The sequence below is a fragment of the Osmerus eperlanus genome, chromosome 1, assembly GCF_963692335.1.
Source record: "Osmerus eperlanus chromosome 1, fOsmEpe2.1, whole genome shotgun sequence".
Taxonomy (NCBI): domain Eukaryota; kingdom Metazoa; phylum Chordata; class Actinopteri; order Osmeriformes; family Osmeridae; genus Osmerus; species Osmerus eperlanus.
This window is the reverse complement of record NC_085018.1, coordinates 25,453,146-25,476,243: the sequence shown is the minus strand read 5'-3', so window position 1 is coordinate 25,476,243 and position 23,098 is coordinate 25,453,146. Positions and strand designations below refer to the sequence as shown.

Sequence of the window (23,098 nt, the reverse complement as noted above, 5' to 3'; positions counted from 1 at the left end):
GGCATCTCTCTGGTCTCTTGCACTTTTAAAGGGGTGATTGACTGTTTTGTGGGGGTATTTCACATTGTTCCTTAAGGTCTCCGAATAGGGTATGTAACATTGGTTGGGATGAAAATGGCCCGGGTGCTGTTCTATGCGCCCATATGAACCCTGTGAAATAGCACTAGAATGAAACTCTAGGTTTTCTCCTTTTATGGTATGCTCATGAATATATAGATGAGCTGTGCGCTGATTGGTTGGTTTACAACGAGTGAAGCTGCGGAGCAAAGACGCAACATGGCCAACAGCTCACTGAAACATCAAAGGAGGTAAGGTTAGGGCTGGCCTAGGTTAGTGCTGGGCTGGCCTAGGTTAGTGCTGGGCTGGCCTAGGTTAGGGCTGGGCTGGCCTAGGTTAGTGCTGGGCTGGCCTAGGTTAGTGCTGGGCTGGCCTAGGTTAGGGCTGGCCTAGGTTAGTGCTGGGCTGGCCTAGGTTAGGGCTGGCCTAGGTTAGTGCTGGGCTGGGGAGGTTAGGGCTGGGAGAGGCTAGGTTATGGCGGGGCTGGGAGAGGCTAGGTTAGGGCTGGGCTGGGTTAGTGCTGGGCTGGGGAGGGTTAGTGCTGGGCTGGGGAGGGTTAGGGCTGGGCTGGGGAGGGTTAGTGCTGGGCTGGGTTAGGGCTGGGCTGGGGAGGGTTAGTGCTGGGCTGGGGAGGGTTAGTGCTGGGCTGGGGAGGGTTAGTGCTGGGCTGGGGAGGGTTAGTGCTGGGCTGGGGAGGGTTAGTGCTGGGCTGGGGAGGGTTAGTGCTGGGCTGAGTTAGTGCTGGGCTGAGTTAGTGCTGGGCTGGGCAGAGCTAGCGTGAGCAGGCCGCAGCAGGCTGGGTGTACCTTTGGACCTCAGGGCCCGGCCCGACCAGGGGAGGCTTGCTGGGTGCCGTCCCTCTAATGAAAAGCACACTGGAGCAATAACAAGCAGCTGGACGCAGGTGGAAGCAAGGAAATTGGGCCGCTGGAGGCTGAATCCTAACGAGGTGCAGGGGGGAGGAGGGGGGGTCCACACAAGGAACAGGGCTGTGTAGACCTGTAGCACATAAGACCTCCACTGAGGCTGGCCTCTGTAGGACGGGCTGGTTCATAGCTCCCCCCCCCCCCCCCCACCCACACACACACACACACATACCACTCTGCCCTGTCTGTGCCATTGTTTTCATGTGAATGAGAGCAATGGCGCCCAGCTAAGCGGAACCGCTAACCCTGACCCTTGGCGTGACGCGCTGCTCGAAACAGCCACCAGGCGCTGTGCTCAAAGCTCGTTCATTTCAACTTTGACATCGGCTGGCACTGACCCTTTAGAGCGCAACCACAGAGATGACGGCTGTGTGTGCGACGTGGAAATGTTAGCTTAGTTGTTCGTCGCTACACAACACACCAGTCATCTGAACTCTGTTCTGGGCCCAACCTTGCGGTGAGCGAGTAGCACATTCCTCAACATACGAAAGGCAGCTGAAAGAGTTAAAACTGCATGGATGAACACAGTCTGGGAGCACAGGGATGAACAGAGTCTGATACGCACAGGGATGAACACAGTCTGAGACGCACAGGGATGAACACAGTCTGGGACGCACAGGGATGAACACAGTCTGGGACGCACACACTGGCAGTAGAACACAGAGAACTAGCTTTTTCCTGGTATTTTCAACTTTTTCAACTGTCTGTCCAAAGACCAACGGCTAAAAATGGTCCCCTGTTGAAATGTTACCAATTACCAGAAGCTGTGGCACTGAGGAGAGGAACCAGCTTGGAAGCTGAAAGAACACACTGCAGGAATGCTCATGACATTTTCCATGTCCTTTCTCTCAAAGGATCTGAGCCGAGGTGACCTGTTTCACACTTTTCAAATCCTTAAAAAAAAATAATATATATATATATAATTTTATATGGAACGTGATTGCCTTCTGATGGAACAGTAGGGCCTGAAGAATTTCCTGTGGCGTGAGTAACTGGACCATCTTGTACTTTATATTCTATATCTATTTTATATCTCATTGTTTAGCTCTTTGGTATATTGTTTAGCTTAGTATTACACCAATCGTATTTATACATTCAACGTTTTCAACTTTTTATTTATTTATTAAGATTTAAATTTGTATGCATCTTCCTGCCACAGTCAATTCTTGTGGTACTGGCGAGTCCAACACATCCGATACAGGCATACCCCCATGCATCACGCATCCTCCTCTACACCCTGCAGAGGGGCATCACGCATCCTCCTCTACACCCTGCAGAGGGGCATCACGCATCCTCCTCTACACCCTGCAGAGGGGCATCACGCATCCTCCTCTACACCCTGCAGAGGGGCATCACGCATCCTCCTCTACACCCTGCAGAGGGGCATCACGCATCCTCCTCTACACCCTGCAGAGGGGCATCACGCATCCTCCTATACACCCTGCAGAGGGGCATCACGCATCCTCCTATACACCCTGCAGAGGGGCATCACGCATCCTCCTATACACCCTGCAGAGGGGCATCACGCATCCTCCTATACACCCTGCAGAGGGGCATCACGCATCCTCCTATACACCCTGCAGAGGGGCATCACGCATCCTCCTCTACACCCTGCAGAGGGGCATCACGCATCCTCCTCTACACCCTGCAGAGGGGCATCACGCATCCTCCTATACACCCTGCAGAGGGGCATCACGCATCCTCCTATACACCCTGCAGAGGGGCATCACGCATCCTCCTCTACACCCTGCAGAGGGGCATCACGCATCCTCCTATACACCCTGCAGAGAGGCATCACGCATCCTCCTCTACACCCTGCAGAGGGGCATCACGCATCCTCCTCTACACCCTGCAGAGGGGCATCACGCATCCTCCTCTACACCCTGCAGAGGGGCATCACGCATCCTCCTCTACACCCTGCAGAGGGGCATCACGCATCCTCCTATACACCCTGCAGAGGGGCATCACGCATCCTCCTCTACACCCTGCAGAGAGGCATCACGCATCCTCCTCTACACCCTGCAGAGGGGCATCACGCATCCTCCTCTACACCCTGCAGAGGGGCATCACGCATCCTCCTCTACACCCTGCAGAGAGGCATCACGCATCCTCCTCTACACCCTGCAGAGGGGCATCACGCATCCTCCTCTACACCCTGCAGAGGGGCATCACGCATCCTCCTCTACACCCTGCAGAGGGGCATCACGCATCCTCCTCTACACCCTGCAGAGGGGCATCACGCATCCTCCTCTACACCCTGCAGAGGGGCATCACGCATCCTCCTCTACACCCTGCAGAGAGGCATCACGCATCCTCCTCTACACCCTGCAGAGGGGCATCACGCATCCTCCTCTACACCCTGCAGAGAGGCATCACGCATCCTCCTATACACCCTGCAGAGGGGCATCACGCATCCTCCTATACACCCTGCAGAGAGGCATCACGCATCCTCCTCTACACCCTGCAGAGGGGCATCACGCATCCTCCTCTACACCCTGCAGAGGGGCATCACGCATCCTCCTCTACACCCTGCAGAGGGGCATCACGCATCCTCCTCTACACCCTGCAGAGAGGCATCACGCATCCTCCTCTACACCCTGCAGAGGGGCATCACGCATCCTCCTCTACACCCTGCAGAGGGGCATCACGCATCCTCCTATACACCCTGCAGAGAGGCATCACGCATCCTCCTATACACCCTGCAGAGGGGCATCACGCATCCTCCTATACACCCTGCAGAGGGGCATCACGCATCCTCCTATACACCCTGCAGAGGGGCATCACGCATCCTCCTATACACCCTGCAGAGGGGCATCACGCATCCTCCTATACACCCTGCAGAGGGGCATCACGCATCCTCCTATACACCCTGCAGAGGGGCATCACGCATCCTCCTCTACACCCTGCAGAGGGGCATCACGCATCCTCCTATACACCCTGCAGAGGGGCATCACGCATCCTCTTCTACACCCTGCAGAGAGGCATCACGCATCCTCCTATACACCCTGCAGAGAGGCATCACGCATCCTCCTCTACACCCTGCAGAGGGGCATCACGCATCCTCCTCTACACCCTGCAGAGGGGCATCACGCATCCTCCTCTACACCCTGCAGAGGGGCATCACGCATCCTCCTCTACACCCTGCAGAGGGGCATCACGCATCCTCCTATACACCCTGCAGAGAGGCATCACGCATCCTCCTCTACACCCTGCAGAGGGGCATCACGCATCCTCCTCTACACCCTGCAGAGGGGCATCACGCATCCTCCTATACACCCTGCAGAGGGGCATCACGCATCCTCCTCTACACCCTGCAGAGGGGCATCACGCATCCTCCTCTACACCCTGCAGAGAGGCATCACGCATCCTCCTCTACACCCTGCAGAGGGGCATCACGCATCCTCCTCTACACCCTGCAGAGGGGCATCACGCATCCTCCTCTACACCCTGCAGAGGCCCGGAGCAGGCAGGGAGACAAGTGGCCAGGGTGGAGTGACGGCGAAAGGCCCTCTGGACCCTACAGATCTACAGTTCAGACCTTATATAGAGAGGTGTGATGCCAGAGATGATAAACAAGTCATTTTAGACGTTTTTTCTTCGGCCAAGAAAACCCAAGCGTCCTCTCATGTTTCTGAGGAGCGGGAGGACTCAGGAGATTCACGGCTCCTAAATATTTACAGGAAACTAACCGCGATGACGTTCCCCAAACATCGACCAAAGAAGAGCAGAGCCAAGGACGCCAAACAAACAATGGCGTCAGAGGGCAGCCCTGCTGCGTGCAGGCCTCTATTTACAAACCAACACTTCTATTTACAAGTTCATGCGCCGCGTGACTCGTGTCTGGGGCTCTCGCAGTGGCTCGGCGGGGTGACTCGTGTCTGGGGGCTCTCGTACGACGCTCCGGCATGAGTCTGGCGTGCTCTTTGTTTAGCTAACAACAGGGTAATGGGGTGCTCCAAACACACACTGTACATACCCAGCTCTTCTAAGTCCTGTATTGTTTCGACAGGCCGGGTGATTGACTCCTAATTACAGAAGGAGAAGCTGTGGTTATTAGTTTAGGTCCGGAAAGCTCTCCAGGTGATTGTGGTCGATTGATCGTGACGCTGTCTCTACGGGGGAACACCAGAAGTGTCCATTTAGCTGTACTGGGCCCCGTGTTCGCTCATCAGACGGTGCTGAGGAGGAGAGCAAAATAACCTCTGGTCTGCCCAAGGCTGTGAGGCCTTGGGCAGGGGAGGCTGTGAGGCCTTGGGCAGGGGAGGCTGTGAGGCCTTGCGCAGGGGAGGCTGTGAGGCCTTGGGCAGGGGAGGCTGTGAGGCCTTGCGCAGGGGAGGCTGTGAGGCCTTGGGCAGGGGAGGCTGTGAGGCCTTGGGCAGGGGAGGCTGTGAGGCCTTGGGCAGGGGAGGCTGTGAGGCCTTGGGCAGGGGAGACTGTGAGGCCTTGGGCAGGGGAGGCTGTGAGGCCTTGGGCAGGGGAGGCTGTGAGGCCTTGGGCAGGGGAGGCTGTGAGGCCTTGCGCAGGGGAGGCTGTGAGGCCTTGGGCAGGGGAGGCTGTGAGGCCTTGGGCAGGGGAGGCTGTGAGGCCGCAAATTACTTTCACTTGGAGAGGTGTTTTGTGTGGAGAAATGCAACAACAAGTGAGATGGAGGAGGATAAACGTTAAAAGAAGGGGAAAAACACCTCCAGGTTTGTGACTGTGCAGATTAGGGGAGTCACAGAAGATTCTGCTTTGCCATCTTGTCAGCAGGAGACACCTAGAAGAGGATTGCGCAAGGACATAGAGGCACCCGGACACAACCATGATCGGAATATACATGAGGTGAGGCAGCCACTGTGGGAGCTGAATATGAAATATGCTAAGCTAGTATCAGCAGCCAGGGAGCTGAAAAGGCCTAGCGAAGCAGAGCGCGGTCGTTATCTCAAGAAGCAGATAGACAACAGGCAGGTGGATCAAATCCGTTAAAACAACTGTGGAAAATGAGGCTGGAACTGGGCCCTGGAACTGAGGAATAATTGGTTGGACAGTTCCAGGTTCTTACGTAACGTGACCCCTTATCCATCTTACATCTCGTAAGATCAATGTCTTGAGCGATCAGGTTAGAGCATACCAGCTAGTCCATCACCACCTCAGGAGCGCAGAGCTTTGAAGTTTATCCCCGTGTCCCCGCAAAGCTATTTTTATGCAAGCGCGGACAGGAGAAGGTATAGGTCAGGACTATTTTGTGATTCCCATAACACTGCCAATAAACAATACTGTTTCAGAGGGATTAACTGTGGCTTCGTAAATCATACAGATGAGAGCCAAATATGAAGGTTAAATCCTAAAAAAGCAAAGTTTGAAAAGTGTACTGGGAGGGCGACCGGCCCCCCTGCCGACCGGCCCCCCTGCCCCATCCCGACCGGCCCCCCTCCCGAGCTCTGGAGTCCGCAGCGAGGTGGGGCGGACAGGGCGGGACTAGCTGCTGCAGACTTGTGGATTGGGAAAATAAAAAACTGCGCTCGTTAAATACCATTAACGACAAAATAATCATCATCAAGTACTAATCAATGATGAAAACTTTTTCAAAACTTTCTTGGGAAAACTTTTTTCCAACCTTACAAAACTAGTTTTGGGAAAAAAAATCCACACAGTGAAAGGAGAACAGAAGCCTAAAACTGAGTAGAGTCAAGTTTAGCAGAGTACAATAGAGTACAGTAAAGTGTAGTATAGCACTCATCAATGAAGAAAACTTTTTTGTTTTACCTTTATGTGGAAAATATGTTTTCAGTCTTAAAAAAAAATGAAATAAAAAGAATCGAAAAACATTTTCAAAACTTTAGTTTCAAAACTTTTTTAGAAACATTTTTCTAAGCTTACTTCAAAACTTTAGTTTCAAAACCTAAAACATAGCAGAGTACAATAAAGTACAGTAGAGTTTAGTATAGTCCTCATCAAGGATACAATTTTAATTTTTTTTACGTTGAAAAAAAAAATATTTCAGCCTTTCAAAACTTTTGTTTTCGTCCCCAGTCTGACCCGCACCTCGTCACCAGTCTGACCCGCACCTCGTCACCAGTGTGACCCGCACCTCGTCCCCAGTCTGACCCGCACATCGTCACCAGTCTGACCCGCACCTCGTCACCAGTCTGACCCGCACCTCGTCACCAGTCTGACCCGCACCTCGTCCCCAGTCTGACCCGCACCTCGTCACCAGTCTGACCCGCACCTCGTCACCAGTCTGACCCGCACCTCGTCCCCAGTCTGACCCGCACCTCGTCCCCAGTCTGACCCGCACCTCGTCACCAGTCTGACCCGCACCTCGTCACCAGTCTGACCCGCACCTCGTCACCAGTGTGACCCGCACCTCGTCACCAGTCTGACCCGCACCTCGTCACCAGTCTGACCCGCACCTCGTCCCCAGTCTGACCCGCACCTCGTCACCAGTGTGACCCGCACCTCGTCACCAGTCTGACCCGCACCTCGTCCCCCGTCTGACCCGCACCTCGTCACCAGTCTGACCCGCACCTCGTCACCAGTCTGACCCGCACCTCGTCACCAGTCTGACCCGCACCTCGTCACCAGTCTGACCCGCACCTCGTCACCAGTCTGACCCGCACCTCGTCACCAGTCTGACCCGCACCTCGTCACCAGTCTGACCCGCACCTCGTCACCAGTCTGACCCGCACCTCGTCACCAGTCTGACCCGCACCTCGTCACCAGTCTGACCCGCACCTCGTCACCAGTGTGACCCGCACCCTATTGTCTTGCCTTGCAATGCTATTGGATAAATGTGGTCTTTCAAAAAAAAGAAATTATCAATTAAAGAGCTAAAAGTGACGTTGTAATTTTACAACAAGGGGTCTTACAGGGTTCAGGGAGTCAGGTGGCTGAGCGGTTAGAGAATCGGGCTAGTAATCTCAAGGTTGCCAGTTCGATTCCCGGCCGTGTCAATTGACGTTGTGTCCTTGGGCAAGGCACTTCACCCTACTTGCCTCAGGGAGAAAGTCCTTGTACTTACTGTAAGTCGTTTTGGATAAGAGCGTCTGCTAAATGACTAAATGTAAAAGTAAAATGTATGTATGTAAAATGTAACTGTCCTCCATCTCAGTAATCAGGTGGCACATCAGGTGGCACATCAGGTGGCACATCAGGTGGCACATCAGGTGGCACATCAGGTGGCACATCAGGTGGCACTGTGTTTCCCTTCACCCTTTTCATCCCCTGGTTGTGTTCATCAAACCAAGTCAGCAGGAAATTTAAAAAACAAACTCAACATACCAAATAAAATAAAGGCAAAAAACAAACTGCAGTTGTTCCTTGGGCCATAAGATAAAGAGGATGTAGAAACCACCAAAAAGAACAACATGCTGAATCCATCTATCCAGTAGAGCTGTTCAAGGCAGCCTCGATTCATCACATAATGAGCAAAAAGCTGGAAATAATTCCTCTTCCTTAAATATCAAATCAAAACCAAACAAGGCTCTGCTTTCAGTGCTCATCACCGCAGTCACCACTTAAGCAACATTTACATTCAGTCAGTAAATTACCTTTTCAGCGCTTCTCTCTAAACACCAAACACTTGCAGACTACATTAAACAAACAGTGAAATTATACATAAGAACTCGTGCTCAGCTGACAGAAAGTGAAATTAAACAGATCTTAAAATGAATATATGCCACTGTTTAACATGTATTCACTACACTGGGATTGATGGCCCAATTGAAAAGCTATTATAAAACCAGCCTGAATGTTTAAGTGGCATATGAAGCTAAATCTGATTCAATTTACAGTATGAAAAGCTGTCACGGCGATTCGTGTTTGAGATTTTCCAAGACACTAATTAGACATTTTTGTTGTTGTTTATCAGCTACTTTGCATAGTAAAAATGACTTTACTGCTTTTGTTGTTGTTGCAGTTTTATTCTCTATGGAGAAGAGGAAGGTTCTAGACTGAATCTATCCTTATCCTGACACTGTCTGTGGCAGCTGCAAGGTGTGAGTTCTCATAGAAAATACGCAAATGACTCCCGGCTTGTTACTGTCAACTTAACATTCACGTGTGCCTTACACACACTGCAACATGCCTGCATACCAACCCACAAAGGTTGCTTCCCTGGAGTCGGCTACAGAAATCTGAATGGTTTAAAAGTATAGTCGCTGGCATTAACATACCATTATCATATCAACAGGCAACACTGAGATAATAAGCCACCTGGTGGAACCTCCATAAAAATGTAAATTAAAAAACCTCTTCAGAACATCTCGCTGTCTGTGTGGGTGGTTATTCTCCCGTCCTGTTTCTCAGTGTAATGATGACCTGAGTCCTAAGAGGAAGGAGGTACAACCAGAGGACTGAGCCTGTGGCATCCCTTCTGCCCTCACGGCGAGGGCATCCTCGCCCTCCTTGGAGCCCTGATTAAATACTTCAGCCACTCAACACACATTTACATATCTCAATGTGGCCAAACAGAAGATTGACATATGCAATAAAGGTGTTTCCACTCTACAGAGGGAGGGAGAGAGAGAGGAGAGTGAGATAAGTAGAGAAAGAGAGAAAAGGAAAGAGAGTGAGGGAGAGAAAAGGAGTGAGAGAGGGAGGCCCAGAGTGAGCAGGAGGAGGAGGAGGACTGGGGAGCTCATCAGGCCTGGTTGGAGGCGCATGGCGAATGGTGCTATATGGAAATGGAAATACACCCTTCTCCCCTCCACACACACACGCACACACACACACACACACACACGCACACACACACACACACACACAAGTGGATTGTGTGGGAAAGGGGCTGACACCGCTCTGGTGATGGGCTCGGTAAAACGCTGTCAATATCCATTTAAGTGGAGTGTTAAAGGGACATGTCAGGTGGTGTTACAGCTAATGAGACGAGAGGCAGGGAATCAAGGAGGAGAGGCAGGGAGGGGAACAGGAGAGGCAGAGAGGGGGAACAGGAGAGGCAGAGAGGGGAACAGGAGAGGCAGAGAGGGGAACAGGAGAGGCAGGGAGGGGAACAGGAGAGGCAGAGAGGGGAACAGGAGAGGCAGAGAGGGGAACAGGAGAGGCAGGGAGGGGAACAGGAGAGGCAGGGAGGGGAACAGGAGAGGCAGAGAGGGGAACAGGAGAGGCAGAGAGGGGAACAGGAGAGGCAGGGAGGGGAACAGGAGAGGCAGAGAGGGGAACAGGAGAGGCAGAGAGGGGAACAGGAGAGGCAGAGAGGGGAACAGGAGAGGCAGGGAGGGGAACAGGAGAGGCAGGGAGGGGAACAGGAGAGGCAGAGAGGGGAACAGGAGAGGCAGGGAGGGGAACAGGAGAGGCAGGGAGGGGAACAGGAGAGGCAGGGAGGGGAACAGGAGAGGCAGAGAGGGGAACAGGAGAGGCAGGGAGGGGAACAGGAGAGGCAGAGAGGGGAACTGGAGAGGCAGAGAGGAGAACAGGAGAGGCAGAGAGGGGAACAGGAGAGGCCGGGAGGGGAACAGGAGAGGCAGGGAGGGGAACAGGAGAGGCAGAGAGGGGAACTGGAGAGGCAGAGAGGAGAACAGGAGAGGCAGAGAGGGGAACAGGAGAGGCAGAGAGGGGAACTGGAGAGGCAAAGAGGAGAACAGGAGAGGCACGGAGGGGAACAGGAGAGGCAGAGAGGGGAACAGGAGAGGCAGGGAGGGGAACAGGAGAGGCAGGGAGGGGAACAGGAGAGGCAGAGAGGGGAACAGGAGAGGCAGGGAGGGGAACAGGAGAGGCAGAGAGGGGAACTGGAGAGGCAGAGAGGAGAACAGGAGAGGCAGAGAGGGGAACAGGAGAGGCAGAGAGGGGAACAGGAGAGGCAGGGAGGGGAACAGGAGAGGCAGGGAGGGGAACAGGAGAGGCAGAGAGGGGAACAGGAGAGGCAGGGAGGGGAACAGGAGAGGCAGAGAGGTGAACTGGAGAGGCAGAGAGGAGAACAGGAGAGGCAGAGAGGGGAACAGGAGAGGCCGGGAGGGGAACAGGAGAGGCAGGAGAACAGGAGAAGCAGGGAGGGGAGAGGGGGCAGGCAGGTGTGTTATCTGAGCAGCAGTCCAGCTGAGCACACCTCCATGTTCCCGTACGCACACAGCTCTTGGTGAACCAGTGTTAGCCAATACGATTGGCTAACACTTTTTTTTACGAAGTCCTAACATGGAGCCATATGACCTTTCACCTGAGAGCAGTAACATGGAGCCATATGGCCTCTGACCTGACAATCCCAACATGGAGCCATATGACCTTTAACCTTTGACCTAGCCAAGTCTCCCAACATGGTTCTCTAAGCTGCAGTAGAACAGGGGGTGGAACCGCTTCTCTGATAAGGACACAGCACATGCATTCGACACGTTGGCTAAGGGAACACGCTCTTAAGTACAGTGTTTTTGATGCTTCTACCCTGGAACAACTCTGGATCCTGTTCCATATTTGCAGACCAAACAGTACAGTAAGTGGCGCTAACATAACAGGGCTCAACATTAACATATTTTTAACAGTGAGTTGCTAGTTTAACTGTCCCGACGTTACTTTTTACTGGCCCCGGGCCATCGTTATTGTCGAGCCCTGCATAATATCTTAAAAAAACTGTACAACAACAGAGTTGAGAAATAGTTCTATCCAAACTGCTCTATAAACCTGCCAGCAAAAACAGACTGAACGGTTAATGTGAGTTCTCTGACAGATGTGCTATTTCCCCTTTGTTGAGCAGATGACTGATCACATGACTGGTCACGACTGGTCACATGCTCTGCTCCTGCTGTAGTGCGGCCTGTCTTTGTCATTTTTTACGTTTGAAAGTTCAGAAGCCTGCAGGGTCAGAAGACTGCAGGGTCAGAAGCCTGCAGGGTCAGAAGCCTGCAGGGGCAGAAGCCTGCAGGGGCAGAAGCCTGCAGGGTCAGAAGCCTGCAGGGTCAGAAGCCTGCAGGGGCAGAAGCCTGCAGGGTCAGAAGCCTGCAGGGGCAGAAGCCTGCAGGGGCAGAAACCTGCAGGGTCAGAAGCCTGCAGGGTCAGAAGCCTGCAGGGGCAGAAGCCTGCAGGGGCAGAAGCCTGCAGGGGCAGAAGCCTGCAGGGGCAGAAGCATGCAGGGGCAGAAGCCTGCAGGGTCAGAAGCCTGCAGGGGCAGAAGCCTGCAGGGTCAGAAGCCTGCAGGGTCAGAAGCCTGCAGGGGCAGAAGCCTGCAGGGGCAGAAGCCTGCAGGGGCAGAAACCTGCAGGGGCAGAAACCTGCAGGGGCAGAAACCTGCAGGGGCAGTGTGTGGATGGATCTCTTCCTCACGTCTGGGCAGTTAGAAAATATGTTAACTGGACAGGCACCCTCCTCCCTGCCACAGTATCAGACCCTGGTCCACAGTATCAGACCTTCAGACCCTGGTCCACAGTATCAGACCTTCAGACCCTGGTCCACAGTATCAGACCTTCAGACCCTGGTCCACAGTATCAGACCCTGGTCCACATATGTGAGGAGGTTTAGCTCTTCAGACTCAACCTGACAGAAAAGCTTGTTAGCGCACGTAGGCCTGGTAGGCATGCCTACACTCCCTCCTGCCCTATCAGAGAGCAGCCTACACATCAGTCTATGTCCACGGTCATCCCAACACAAACACCCTTTTTCACAGGAGCAGAATCGGCAGACCGGAATAGCTTCTCACCTGCTGATGGACACGTCGCTGTAAGATGGGCTGGCCGACCCTGCCGTGACCCCGGCCGTGACCCCGGCCGTGACCCCGGCCGTGACCCCGGCCGGGTCTGGCTTGGACGGGGTCTCCTGAGCGCGCTCAGACACGCGGGCGTCGCCGTCCGGTCCTCCCGCTTCACCTGCAGACAGGAAGTCATCACATGGGATCAGAGGAAAACGTGTCTGGCTAGTGCCCTTGAAGTCCCTCGCACACACATGCACACACGCAACCGCACGCAAACACAGGTTTGTCTTCAACACACACACACACACACACGTCTTAAATTTAAAACCCGTCCGTCCCCCAAGCATGTACACGCGTGTCTCCGTGGAAACGCATATAATTTACATCAGTCACGCCCGTGTTCCATTAGAGAGCCGCGGTGTTTAAGCTGCAGCCTCCGGTCCTCCAGAACATTCCCCCCCCACGCCAGGCCCATGCGTCTCCCAGGTGGCGGTGAAGCTGGAGCCAGCCGGAGAACGGTGCTCGCCCAGCTGCCGCAGGTGTGGCGAACGCTCCGCGTTCTAGAACAGGGCTGTTTCTGCATTCTAGAACAGGGCTGTTTCTGCGCTCTAGAACAGGGCTGTTTCTGCATTCTAAAACAGGGCTGTTTCTGCGCTCTAGAACAGTGCCGTTTCTGCATTCTAGAACAGGGCTGTTTCTGCATTCTAGAACAGGGCTGTTTCTGCATTCTAGAACAGGTCTGTTTCTGCGCTCTAGAACAGGTCTGTTTCTGCATTCTAGAACAGGGCTGTTTCTGCATTCTAGAACAGGGCTGTTTCTGCATTCTAGAACAGGTCTGTTTCTGCATTCTAGAACAGGGCTGTTTCTGCGCTCTAGAACAGGGCTGTTTCTGCATTCTAGAACAGGGCTGTTTCTGCGTTCTAGAACAGGGCTGTTTCTGCGTTCTAGAACAGGGCTGTTTCTGCGTTCTAGAACAGGGCTGTTTCTGCGTTCTAGAACAGGGCTGTTTCTGCGTTCTAGAACAGGGCTGTTTCTGCGCTCTAGAACAGGGCTGTTTCTGCGTTCTAGTACAGGGCTGTTTCTGCGTTCTAGAACAGGGCTGTTTCTACATTCTAGAACAGGGCTGTTTCTGAATTCTAGAACAGGGCTGTTTCTGCATTCTAGAACAGGGCTGTTTCTGCGTTCTAGAACAGGGCTGTTTCTGCGTTCTAGAACAGGGCTGTTTCTGCGCTCTCGAATTATCCATTTCAACAAGTGTGAGGGAGACAGGTGGCTAAGCGGTTAGGGAATCGGGCTATTAATCCGAAGGTTGCCGATTCGATTCCCGTCTGTGCAAAAAAGACGTTGTGTCCTTGGGCAAGGCACTTCACCCTACTTGCCTCGGGGGAATGTCCCTGTACTTACTGTAAGTCGCTCTGGATAAGAGTGTCTGCTAAATGAGTAAATGTAAAATGTAAATGTAACTTGACACAAGATGGAAGTGGACACACTCCCTCCCTCCCCCTTTCTCTCTACATCCCCCACTCTCCTCACATGAAAGTAGATGCCCAATGCAGAATCTATTTTCAGCCAACAGCCTCATGGGTATCCCCCAGGGCGTTATGATGAGAGCTGGCCTCTGATTAGACCAGGCCGCCTGTGAAGCAGTCAGCAAGTGCTGCTGGGATTTAAAGGCAGGCAAGTGGAGGTGTTAGGGGAAGGGGGCGGGAGACTACATATCCCTCTGATCTGAGAACCCAGATGGTCAATCACAATGCTGTTGCTTATTGACTGTGAGGTTTGCTGAGTCGGGCAGCGTGAGGCTGGAGGGGCCTCTCCTAGGGGGGTGGAGGGGGAGGGGGGGTTAGGCGCTAACCTGCCAGGCTCCTGACACATCTCCCCTCGGTCGCCGGCTCTCCCCTCCCCCCGTCTTCCACTTCCTGTTTGATCTGCTGCCGTCTGCCGCTGGTGCCCATGCGCGCCCGGACCTCAGCGATCAGGTCCCCAAACTCACTGCTGTGCTGCTGTCCTGCAAGACAAAGAGGGGAGGGGGGGGTGAGCGGCCAGTGGTCCCCACAGAGACATGCAGAGAACACACATGCAGAGAACAGACATGCAGAGAACAGACATGCAGAGAACAGACATGCAGAGAACAGACATGCAGGAGGAAACTAGGATGGATGTATCCTGTTGCTAAACACAGGTGGGAGGGGGGTGAGGAGAAAGAGAGAAATGCGAAGGGTGTGTGTCCGTGTGTGTGACTGTCCGTGTGTGTGTGTGTGTTATAGTTAGGTGAAATATCCGTGAACCTTTCTGTTTTGCCTGACAAAGGGCAACAAACACTGGAGCCTTTCCTAACATGTTCATTACTGACAATAAGAAACACCATGAAGCGACTGATCACCCACAGAAACACATGCCAACCCTAACAGAACTGGGATTAAATCAAACCAGAAATAAACATTGCCCACACGAACGAAAGAAACTAAACAAAAGCCACACATGGTACATTGGGAATCAAAGCACCGTCCAAAATCAGATGGTTTTCATTCAGCTCAGAGAAAGCAGGAAAACATTGTTTGCGAACATTAAGGGCAATAGTTCCTTTCAAAAAGAAAGACAACCGAGTTTTAAACCCAAAAATAATCAATTACAAGGTTTTCACCCAGGAACACAAAGCACAAAAGACAACATGCCTTTCCTAGAATTTCCCAGAATGCTTTAGCTCCAACATCTCCTCATTTTTTAGTTTAGTTTTTTAAAAAGAGCTACGCAACAACAACATTTCTTACTATTTCCCAATTAAAATCCTGATGTCCTACGACTGCCCTCCTGTCAATACAACTTAGGCCCAAAGCATTCCACATCCTCGTCCTGTCTGGACAGAATTGCATTACCAACAGGCTGTTGGGGATGGTGATTTCATCACGATGCCCTTCCCTCTGCTGTTCCAGGCCCAGCCCTGTTCATTGTGTTCTCAGGGTCCAGCTCAGCTCAGTCATTAGCCCAGCGGGCCTGGAGGCCGTCCTGGGGAACCTCCTGAGGCTACACGGTAGAGGAACCCACTGCTGCCTTCAGCCTCGTTGTGCCCGGGGGAATCCCAGGGGTATAAACCGTTTTATAAACCGTTTTATAAACCGTTTTATTCTGATTTTTACAAAGATTTGGGGGGGGGGGCTTTTTTCGTGTTTTATTGGACAGTTGTATTTAAGTGAAGTGTGACAGGAAAGGCAGGGAGAGAGAGAGAGAGAGAGAGAGAGAGAGAGAGGGGGGGGGGAAGCCATGCAGCAAAGGGCCAAGGCCAGATTCAAACCCACCGTGGTGAGGCCTGGGCCTGCATGGTACGCACACTACTCCGGTGATTCTATTCACCGTAAGAGAGGAGCAGAGCCCGCAGGAGGAGCAGGAGGGGCAGGAGGGGCAGGAGGAGCAGGAGGAGCAGGAGGGGCAGGAGGAGCAGGAGGGGCAGGAGGGGCAGGAGGGGAGCAGGAGGGGAAGGAGGGGCAGGAGGGGAAGGAGGAGCAGGAGGGGAGCAGGAGGGGAAGGAGGAGCAGGAGGGGAGCAGGAGGGGCAGGAGGGGAAGGAGGAGCAGGAGGGGAGCAGGAGGGGAAGGAGGAGCAGGAGGGGCAGGAGGGGAGCAGGAGGGGCAGGAGGGGAAGGAGGAGCAGGAGGGGAGCAGGAGGGGCAGGAGGGGCAGGAGGGGCAGGAGGGGCAGGAGGAGCAGGAGGAGCAGGAGGGGAGCAGGAGGGGCAGGAGGAGCAGGAGGGGAGCAGGAGGGCCAGGAGGGGAGCAGGAGGGGCAGGAGGAGCAGGAGGAGCAGGAGGGGAGCAGGAGGGGCAGGAGGAGCAGGAGGGGAGCAGGAGGGGCAGGAGGGGCAGGAGGGGCAGGAGGGGCAGGAGGGGAAGGAGGAGCAGGAGGGGAGCAGGAGGGGCAGGAGGGGCAGGAGGGGCAGGAGGGGAGCAGGAGGGGCAGGAGGAGCAGGAGGAGCAGGAGGGGCAGGAGGGGCAGGAGGGGCAGGAGGGGCAGGAGGGGCAGGAGGGGCAGGAGGGGAGCAGGAGGGGAAGGAGGGGCAGGAGGGGAAGGAGGAGCAGGAGGGGAGCAGGAGGGGAAGGAGGAGCAGGAGGGGAGCAGGAGGGGCAGGAGGGGCAGGAGGGGAAGGAGGAGCAGGAGGGGAGCAGGAGGGGAAGGAGGAGCAGGAGGGGCAGGAGGGGAGCAGGAGGGGCAGGAGGGGCAGGAGGAGCAGGAGGGGAGCAGGAGGGGAGCAGGAGGGGCAGGAGGGGCAGGAGGGGCAGGAGGGGCAGGAGGGGCAGGAGGGCCAGGAGGGGAGCAGGAGGGGCAGGAGGAGCAGGAGGAGCAGGAGGGGCAGGAGGAGCAGGAGGGGAGCAGGAGGGGCAGGAGGGGCAGGAGGGGAGCAGGAGGGGAGCAGGAGGGGCAGGAGGAGCAGGAGGGGAGCAGGAGGGGCAGGAGGGGCAGGAGGGGCAGGAGGGGAGCAGGAGGGGCAGGAGGAGCAGGAGGAGCAGGAGGAGCAGGAGGGGCAGGAGGGGCAGGAGGGGCAGGAGGGGCAGGAGGGGCAGGAGGGGAGCAGGAGGGGAAGGAGGGGCAGGAGGGGAAGGAGGAGCAGGAGGGGAGCAGGAGGGGAAGGAGGAGCAGGAGGGGAGCAGGAGGGGCAGGAGGGGCAGGAGGGGAAGGAGGAGCAGGAGGGGAGCAGGAGGGGAAGGAGGAGCAGGAGGGGCAGGAGGGGAGCAGGAGGGGCAGGAGGGGCAGGAGGGGAAGGAGGAGCAGGAGGGGAGCAGGAGGGGCAGGAGGGGCAGGAGGGGCAGGAGGGGCAGGAGGGCCAGGAGGGGAGCAGGAGGGGCAGGAGGAGCAGGAGGAGCAGGAGGGGAGCAGGAGGGGCAGGAGGAGCAGGAGGGGCAGGAGGGGCAGGAGGGGCAGGAGGGGAGCAGGAGGGGCAGGAGGGGCAGGAGGGGAAGGAGGAGCAGGAGGGGAGCAGGAGGGGCAGGAGGGGCAGGAGGGGCAGGAGGGGCAGGAGGGGAGCAGGAGGGGCAGGAGGAGCAGGAGGAGCAGGAGGGGCAGGAGGGGCAGGAGGGGCAGGAGGAGCAGGAGGGGCAGGAGGAGCAGGAGGGGCAGGAGGGGCAGGAGGGGCAGGAGGAGCAGGAGGGGAAGGAGGAGCAGGAGGGGAGCAGGAGGGGCAGGAGGGGCAGGAAGAGCAGGAGGGGCAGGAGGGGCAGGAGGGGCAGGAGGAGCAGGAGGGGAAGGAGGAGCAGGAGGGGAGCAGGAGGGGCAGGAGGGGCAGGAAGAGCAGGAGGGGCAGGAGGAGCAGGAGGGGCAGGAGGGGCAGGAAGAGCAGGAGGGGCAGGAAGAGCAGGAGGGGCAGGAGGGGAGCTTGCAGGGGGAACCGAGCCCCCAGGAGGAGCAGGAGGAGAGAGCCCGCCTTGTGTGGATCAGAACATTCCTGCAGCTTCGATGTTTAGAGGATAAAACCGAGCTGATGTGTGTTTATACCCGAGTCGCTAGAGGGCCGCCTGGTCTGTGTTAACTTCACATTTCACACCACGTTTTTCATCCCTACGGTCACCTGCCTCTGCCTCTGCCTCTGCCTCTGTCTCTGCCTCTGCCTCTGCCTCTGCACCACACGAGAGCTCCACCCGGGCTGGGGTCTAATCAAGCGCCAATGAAGTTAAATCACACAAATAAATAATGATAGGGTTAGCAAGGCAGAAGAGGATATTCAGGTGCACACCAAGATACACATTAAATCGGTGGAGGGATTTGTCCAGGGCTGAGGACAGTGTGAAGTAAAAAAAAAATGAAGAGTTTCAACCTTGACCCAGGGGCCCCTGGGAGCCAAGAATATCCCCCCCCCCTAACCCTAACCCCCCCTGGAGACTGTCACCCCCCCCCCAACCCTAACCCCCCCTGGAGACTGTCATCCCCCCCCCTAACCCTAACCCCCCCTGGAGACTGTCATCCCCCCCCCTAACCCTAACCCCCCTGGAGACTGTCATCCTGGTGCACACAGCCTGATTCCTTTCAATGAAAAAATCATTGGTCACACAAATGGAAGTCAGATTTCATGTAATTACTGCATTAGTTCTGCATGTGTGTTGAGAGTCAATTTATGGGATTGAATGAATTCCATCTCGTATTTGTCCCTTTGACAAGCACATTACTTCTACTTAACATGCCATATGCTAATGCTGGCTAAGGCTGCTTCCACAACAAAGTATATTCCCCCCCCCCCCCCCCCCCCCAAACTCACCCGGAAAAGTAATATTCAGAGCGACACATACTTTCATTTTCAAAAAAGTATTCTCTGATTTACGGAAGCAATTTACATTGAAATTAACTATGTTCCTGGTATCTCCAAAGAACCTGACTGCCTGTTGGAGTCGCAGCCACATGGCGCTGCAGATACCTGGGTGCTGGGTTCCTCTAGGAGGCAGAGGGGGCCCAGACACCTGGGGGATGGGTTCCTCTAGGAGGCAGAGGGGGCCCAGACACCTGGGGGCTGTGGGTTCCTCTAGGAGGCAGAGGGGGCCCAGACACCTGGGTGCTGGGTTCCTCTAGGAGGCAGAGGGGGCCCAGACACCTGGGGGCTAGGTTCCTCTAGGAGGCAGAGGGGGCCCAGACACCTGGGTGCTGGGTTCCTCTAGGAGGCAGAGGGGGCCCAGACACCTGGGTGCTGGGTTCCTCTAGGAGGCAGAGGGGGCCCAGACACCTGGGGGCTAGGTTCCTCTAGGAGGCAGAGGGGGCCCAACCCCCGCACCGTCCCTGCCAGTGTGTGTGTGTGTGTGTGTGTGTGTGTCTTGTCGTCAACAAAGGCCTTGCGTGATGCTGAACCATCGTTGAGTCACCGGTCCGGTCGCCACGGAAACCGGATGTCAATCAATGGCCCACTTCTGAGGGGTGATGTGCCCAAATGTCACGGACGGTTGGAGCCCTGTCACGGATGAAATATCACAGCATGTGTGTAAACACGGGGCTTAGACTCATCTCAACAGAGATGAAGGGAGAGAGAGACACAGACAGAGACATAGACAGACAGACAGACAGACAGAGAGACACAGACAGAGACTTAGACAGACAGAGAGAGAGAGAGAGAGAGAGAGAGAGAGAGAGAGAGAGAGAGAGAGAGACTCTGATCTGATCTCATATAGGGAATTGGGAATTACACAGTCCCCATCGACCAGATGTCCTTAATGGCCAACCTTCTTCACTTGATGGTGGGCAAACAGTCGTCATGGGAACGTTAGACGGGTGTGCGTGCGCGGAGGCAGGCGAGAGAGAGAGAGAGAGGGCAATAGGTTAATTGCGGGCAATAATCCAAAAACGAATGATGGATTTAAACTCCACCAGAGAAACAATCAGCATGTGGAGATCTTCTGAAGAGCTATGACTGAAAGAGATGTGAGATCAAAGAAAGAACTTTTATTTAATATCTTTTGTTGTTGCTGCATCCAGCATTAAGTCTCAAATCTTCAGCAGTCACAGATGAGGACACATCCTCATTTTGGAAGTAGCATTGATGCCTTCGTGGAGTGCCATTCAAAGTAAAAACATGTGCTGCAGAGCGACATGACAGCAGTTGCAATGACAAGCTCAGAGGGAACATTGAGTGCAAAAGCCATCTGACAAATAAACAATGTTCAAAAGCCAGCCAGGATCAGACGAACCCTCCCAGAGGGGCTGGCCTGCCCGGGCACTGAAGAGGACCCTGGGCCGTATTAAAGACACATGTCGGCCCAATGGAGACCACATGATCAAGAAGATGCTGTCCAGGTGTCTGCCCTGTTGTGGCCGAAGTCAAACCCACCATCTGATGCACAGAGAGCGCACAAGTGCAGGGGTGTGGGGGTGCGGGGGTGTAGGGGTGTGGCGGTGCGGGGGTGTGGGGGTGCGGGGGTGTAGGGGTGTAGGGGTGTGGGGGTGTGGGGGTGCGGGGGTGTGGCGGTGCGGGGGTGTGGGGGTGCGGGGGTGTGGACTATGTAAAATGGTGCGGTAAAATGACACCTTTGAAAGCTCACAGAAAGAGCTCCTCCCTCCGCTTCCCTCCCTCCTATTGGCCCATTCACCAACTCCATCACCAGAACAGTGAGTCATTCTCGACCTCCTTTGATTAATAAACGGTTATCACAGCGCTGGGGCTATTTAAAGCACCCCACCCACCGTCAGTCAAATCAATATTTCAATATCCCCCTCTTCTCAAAGTTAGACCGCTTTCATCTCCCTCCTCTGAATCAACCCAACCTGGCAACCTGCCCCTCCATCTCCCCGTCCTGATCTCAGCTCTGCCCTTAAGAGAAAGCAAACACTCAGTCTGGTTAGGATTGGAGCTGATTCATGAGTTAATGAGCAAGTGACTGATCCTCCTGGGCCTAGGTGGAAGCCCCGCCCCTTTCTGGTCGTCTCTTGAAGTCTCTGCCTGCTGCTTCATCACCTCAACAGGTAGCTTGAGTGGTAGACTATCCACCACCCCCCCACACACCACACACACACCCACCCACCTCCACACACACACACCCACCTCCACACACACACACACACACACACACACACACACCCACCTCCACACACCACACACAAAGACAGCTCCCCGCAACACACACACCTCCTTCCCATCACACACACAGGCTACCTGCTTCCAACACTCGCCACTGTTGAGTTAAGATAAATTACCGAGAACCAGGTTTAATGGGGAGTTAATGGTCTTCCTGGCAATACTTTGCTCAAAGCTCCCCAAGATGACATCCCCTCAACTGACACCCTATGAAACGAGGTGTTCCTGTAAGTATCGATCACATCTCTCTAGATGTGACCCAGCTGGCATGCATCACTTTTGGACACCGAGTGGAAAACGGTGTTTAAGAGCTCTGGCTTTACTCCCACACAGACCAGAGGAAGCACTTCTTGAGGACAATGAAGTCGGCCTCTTTCATTATTCGTCTGTGTTGTGGTCTGTGTGCAGGACTGGCAGAATCAGAGAGAAAACGACTCCTAGGTGAGCATTTAGAAAGTGCGCACTTCTGCGACTGATGGAGGTATTGATTTAGGATGACAACTAACTGAAAGGTTAGCATCACCAGGCTGCACAGGTTATATCAATTCAGGAGAAAGCCAAACGCTGCTATATCACGTCTGTGTTTATAGTACAGTACGAAGAGGTCTGTCATTAACCACTGATCAATTAACAATAATAAAGATGACAAATAATTACTATATTAATTTTCTTACTGTTTTGAATGTTCTGAATATAATAAACTGTGTTTGATCTATACCCTGCTATATTAGCTCATGAGAACATGGAATGTCAGGGTCAATATCTAGGAGGCGTATTTAAAGCCTAAACAAAAGCCATCAAGACACTTTCACAGCAAAACAAGATACTTCTTCAAGTGCTACATGTACAGCACTGTGGTCAAATCAGGCCGTCACCTAACCAAGTCTCTGAACTTCCTGTTGCAGACAGTCGCTCTAAAAACAACTCCCCCTCTGTGATGATCTCGCACAGAAGGGAAGGAAACAAAACAACTCCCGCTGTCAATCAATCGATGGAGAGAACTTACTGTAATTTGAATGCAGCTCGTCGATCTCTTCCGCTGACTGGTTCTTGCTGAACACCATGGTCTGTAGGACACATCGAACGGAAGGAAACAGAGCAATGAAATAATTTGCGGTTGTAGTTACTGATAAAATATGCTGGTTTACTAAACAAGAACTTATACAATAGTAATAATAATAACTTAACAATAGTTCTTAAAGCTCTGATTTATTTCAGAGCCTACCGAGAGAAATGTCTCTCGACGACGGTTGCTGTGACGTACACGTTTGGTTTCGCGCTGTAGCTGGTTCCTAATCTTCTCGGTGGCCTCCACTTCTTTGGCGATGTCTTCAGCTATTAACAGGAGATAGACTTCTATGACCCACAGGGCGACACACTTGTTTTGTTTGTATAAACCGGGCTGTTCCCTGGATTTGAGTTTGGACCCACAAGACGGCAGCCAGAGATGTGGACTCCCCAGAGATCCTTGAGAACTGAACAACAGGAAACTTTAGCAACTATTTCAAATCTAACGGCTCTACCGGGGATTTCCACATTCTTCTGGTGTGTACCACTCAAGAACATAACAACAAAGGACACCGTTTCAGACCGTTTCTAATGTAATGAGCTCAGCAGGATGCCTTAGTTACATGTGTTGTTGACGGTCTTTTATCCCCCCGACTCAACCGGTAACAACGTCATAACAACGAAGAGATTAAGTGCCTACTGAGAACAGAGCACAGTCATCCCCCTTGTCTTCAATCATACAGAACAGTTTGAAAAGGGCCACTACTTAAATGTGTGTGTGTATGTGTGTGTGTGTGTGTGTGTGTATAGAGAGAGAGATCTATCTTCAGTCAGTGTGGACAATCCCGCAGGCATTTATCACTTTGGGAAGAACTTAAGCCAAAAGTAAGATTAGTGAGTCATTGGTCCTCTTCAGTAACGAATGGCTTTTAGACATCCAAACTGAGATTTTGGCTCGGC

At 53.9% G+C, this 23,098-nt stretch overlaps 1 protein-coding gene across 3 annotated transcripts in view; it reads right to left on the bottom strand.

The window, feature by feature from the left end:
- The window catches only part of rad18 (RAD18 E3 ubiquitin protein ligase), a 40,750-nt gene that overhangs the window by 4,995 nt on the left and 12,657 nt on the right, over positions 1 to 23,098 (bottom strand). For 2 of the 3 annotated variants that reach the window (XM_062472893.1, XM_062472910.1), the window contains exons 8-11: positions 22,356 to 22,465; positions 22,137 to 22,197; positions 14,450 to 14,602; positions 12,604 to 12,769 (exon numbers count right to left, since the gene is read on the bottom strand). In XM_062472893.1, coding sequence (XP_062328877.1) covers positions 12,604 to 12,769; positions 14,450 to 14,602; positions 22,137 to 22,197; positions 22,356 to 22,465 — 490 coding nt within the window. The remainder of the gene's footprint in view (positions 1 to 12,603; positions 12,770 to 14,449; positions 14,603 to 22,136; positions 22,198 to 22,355; positions 22,466 to 23,098) is intronic. The other variant, XM_062472902.1, reaches the window with a different exon arrangement.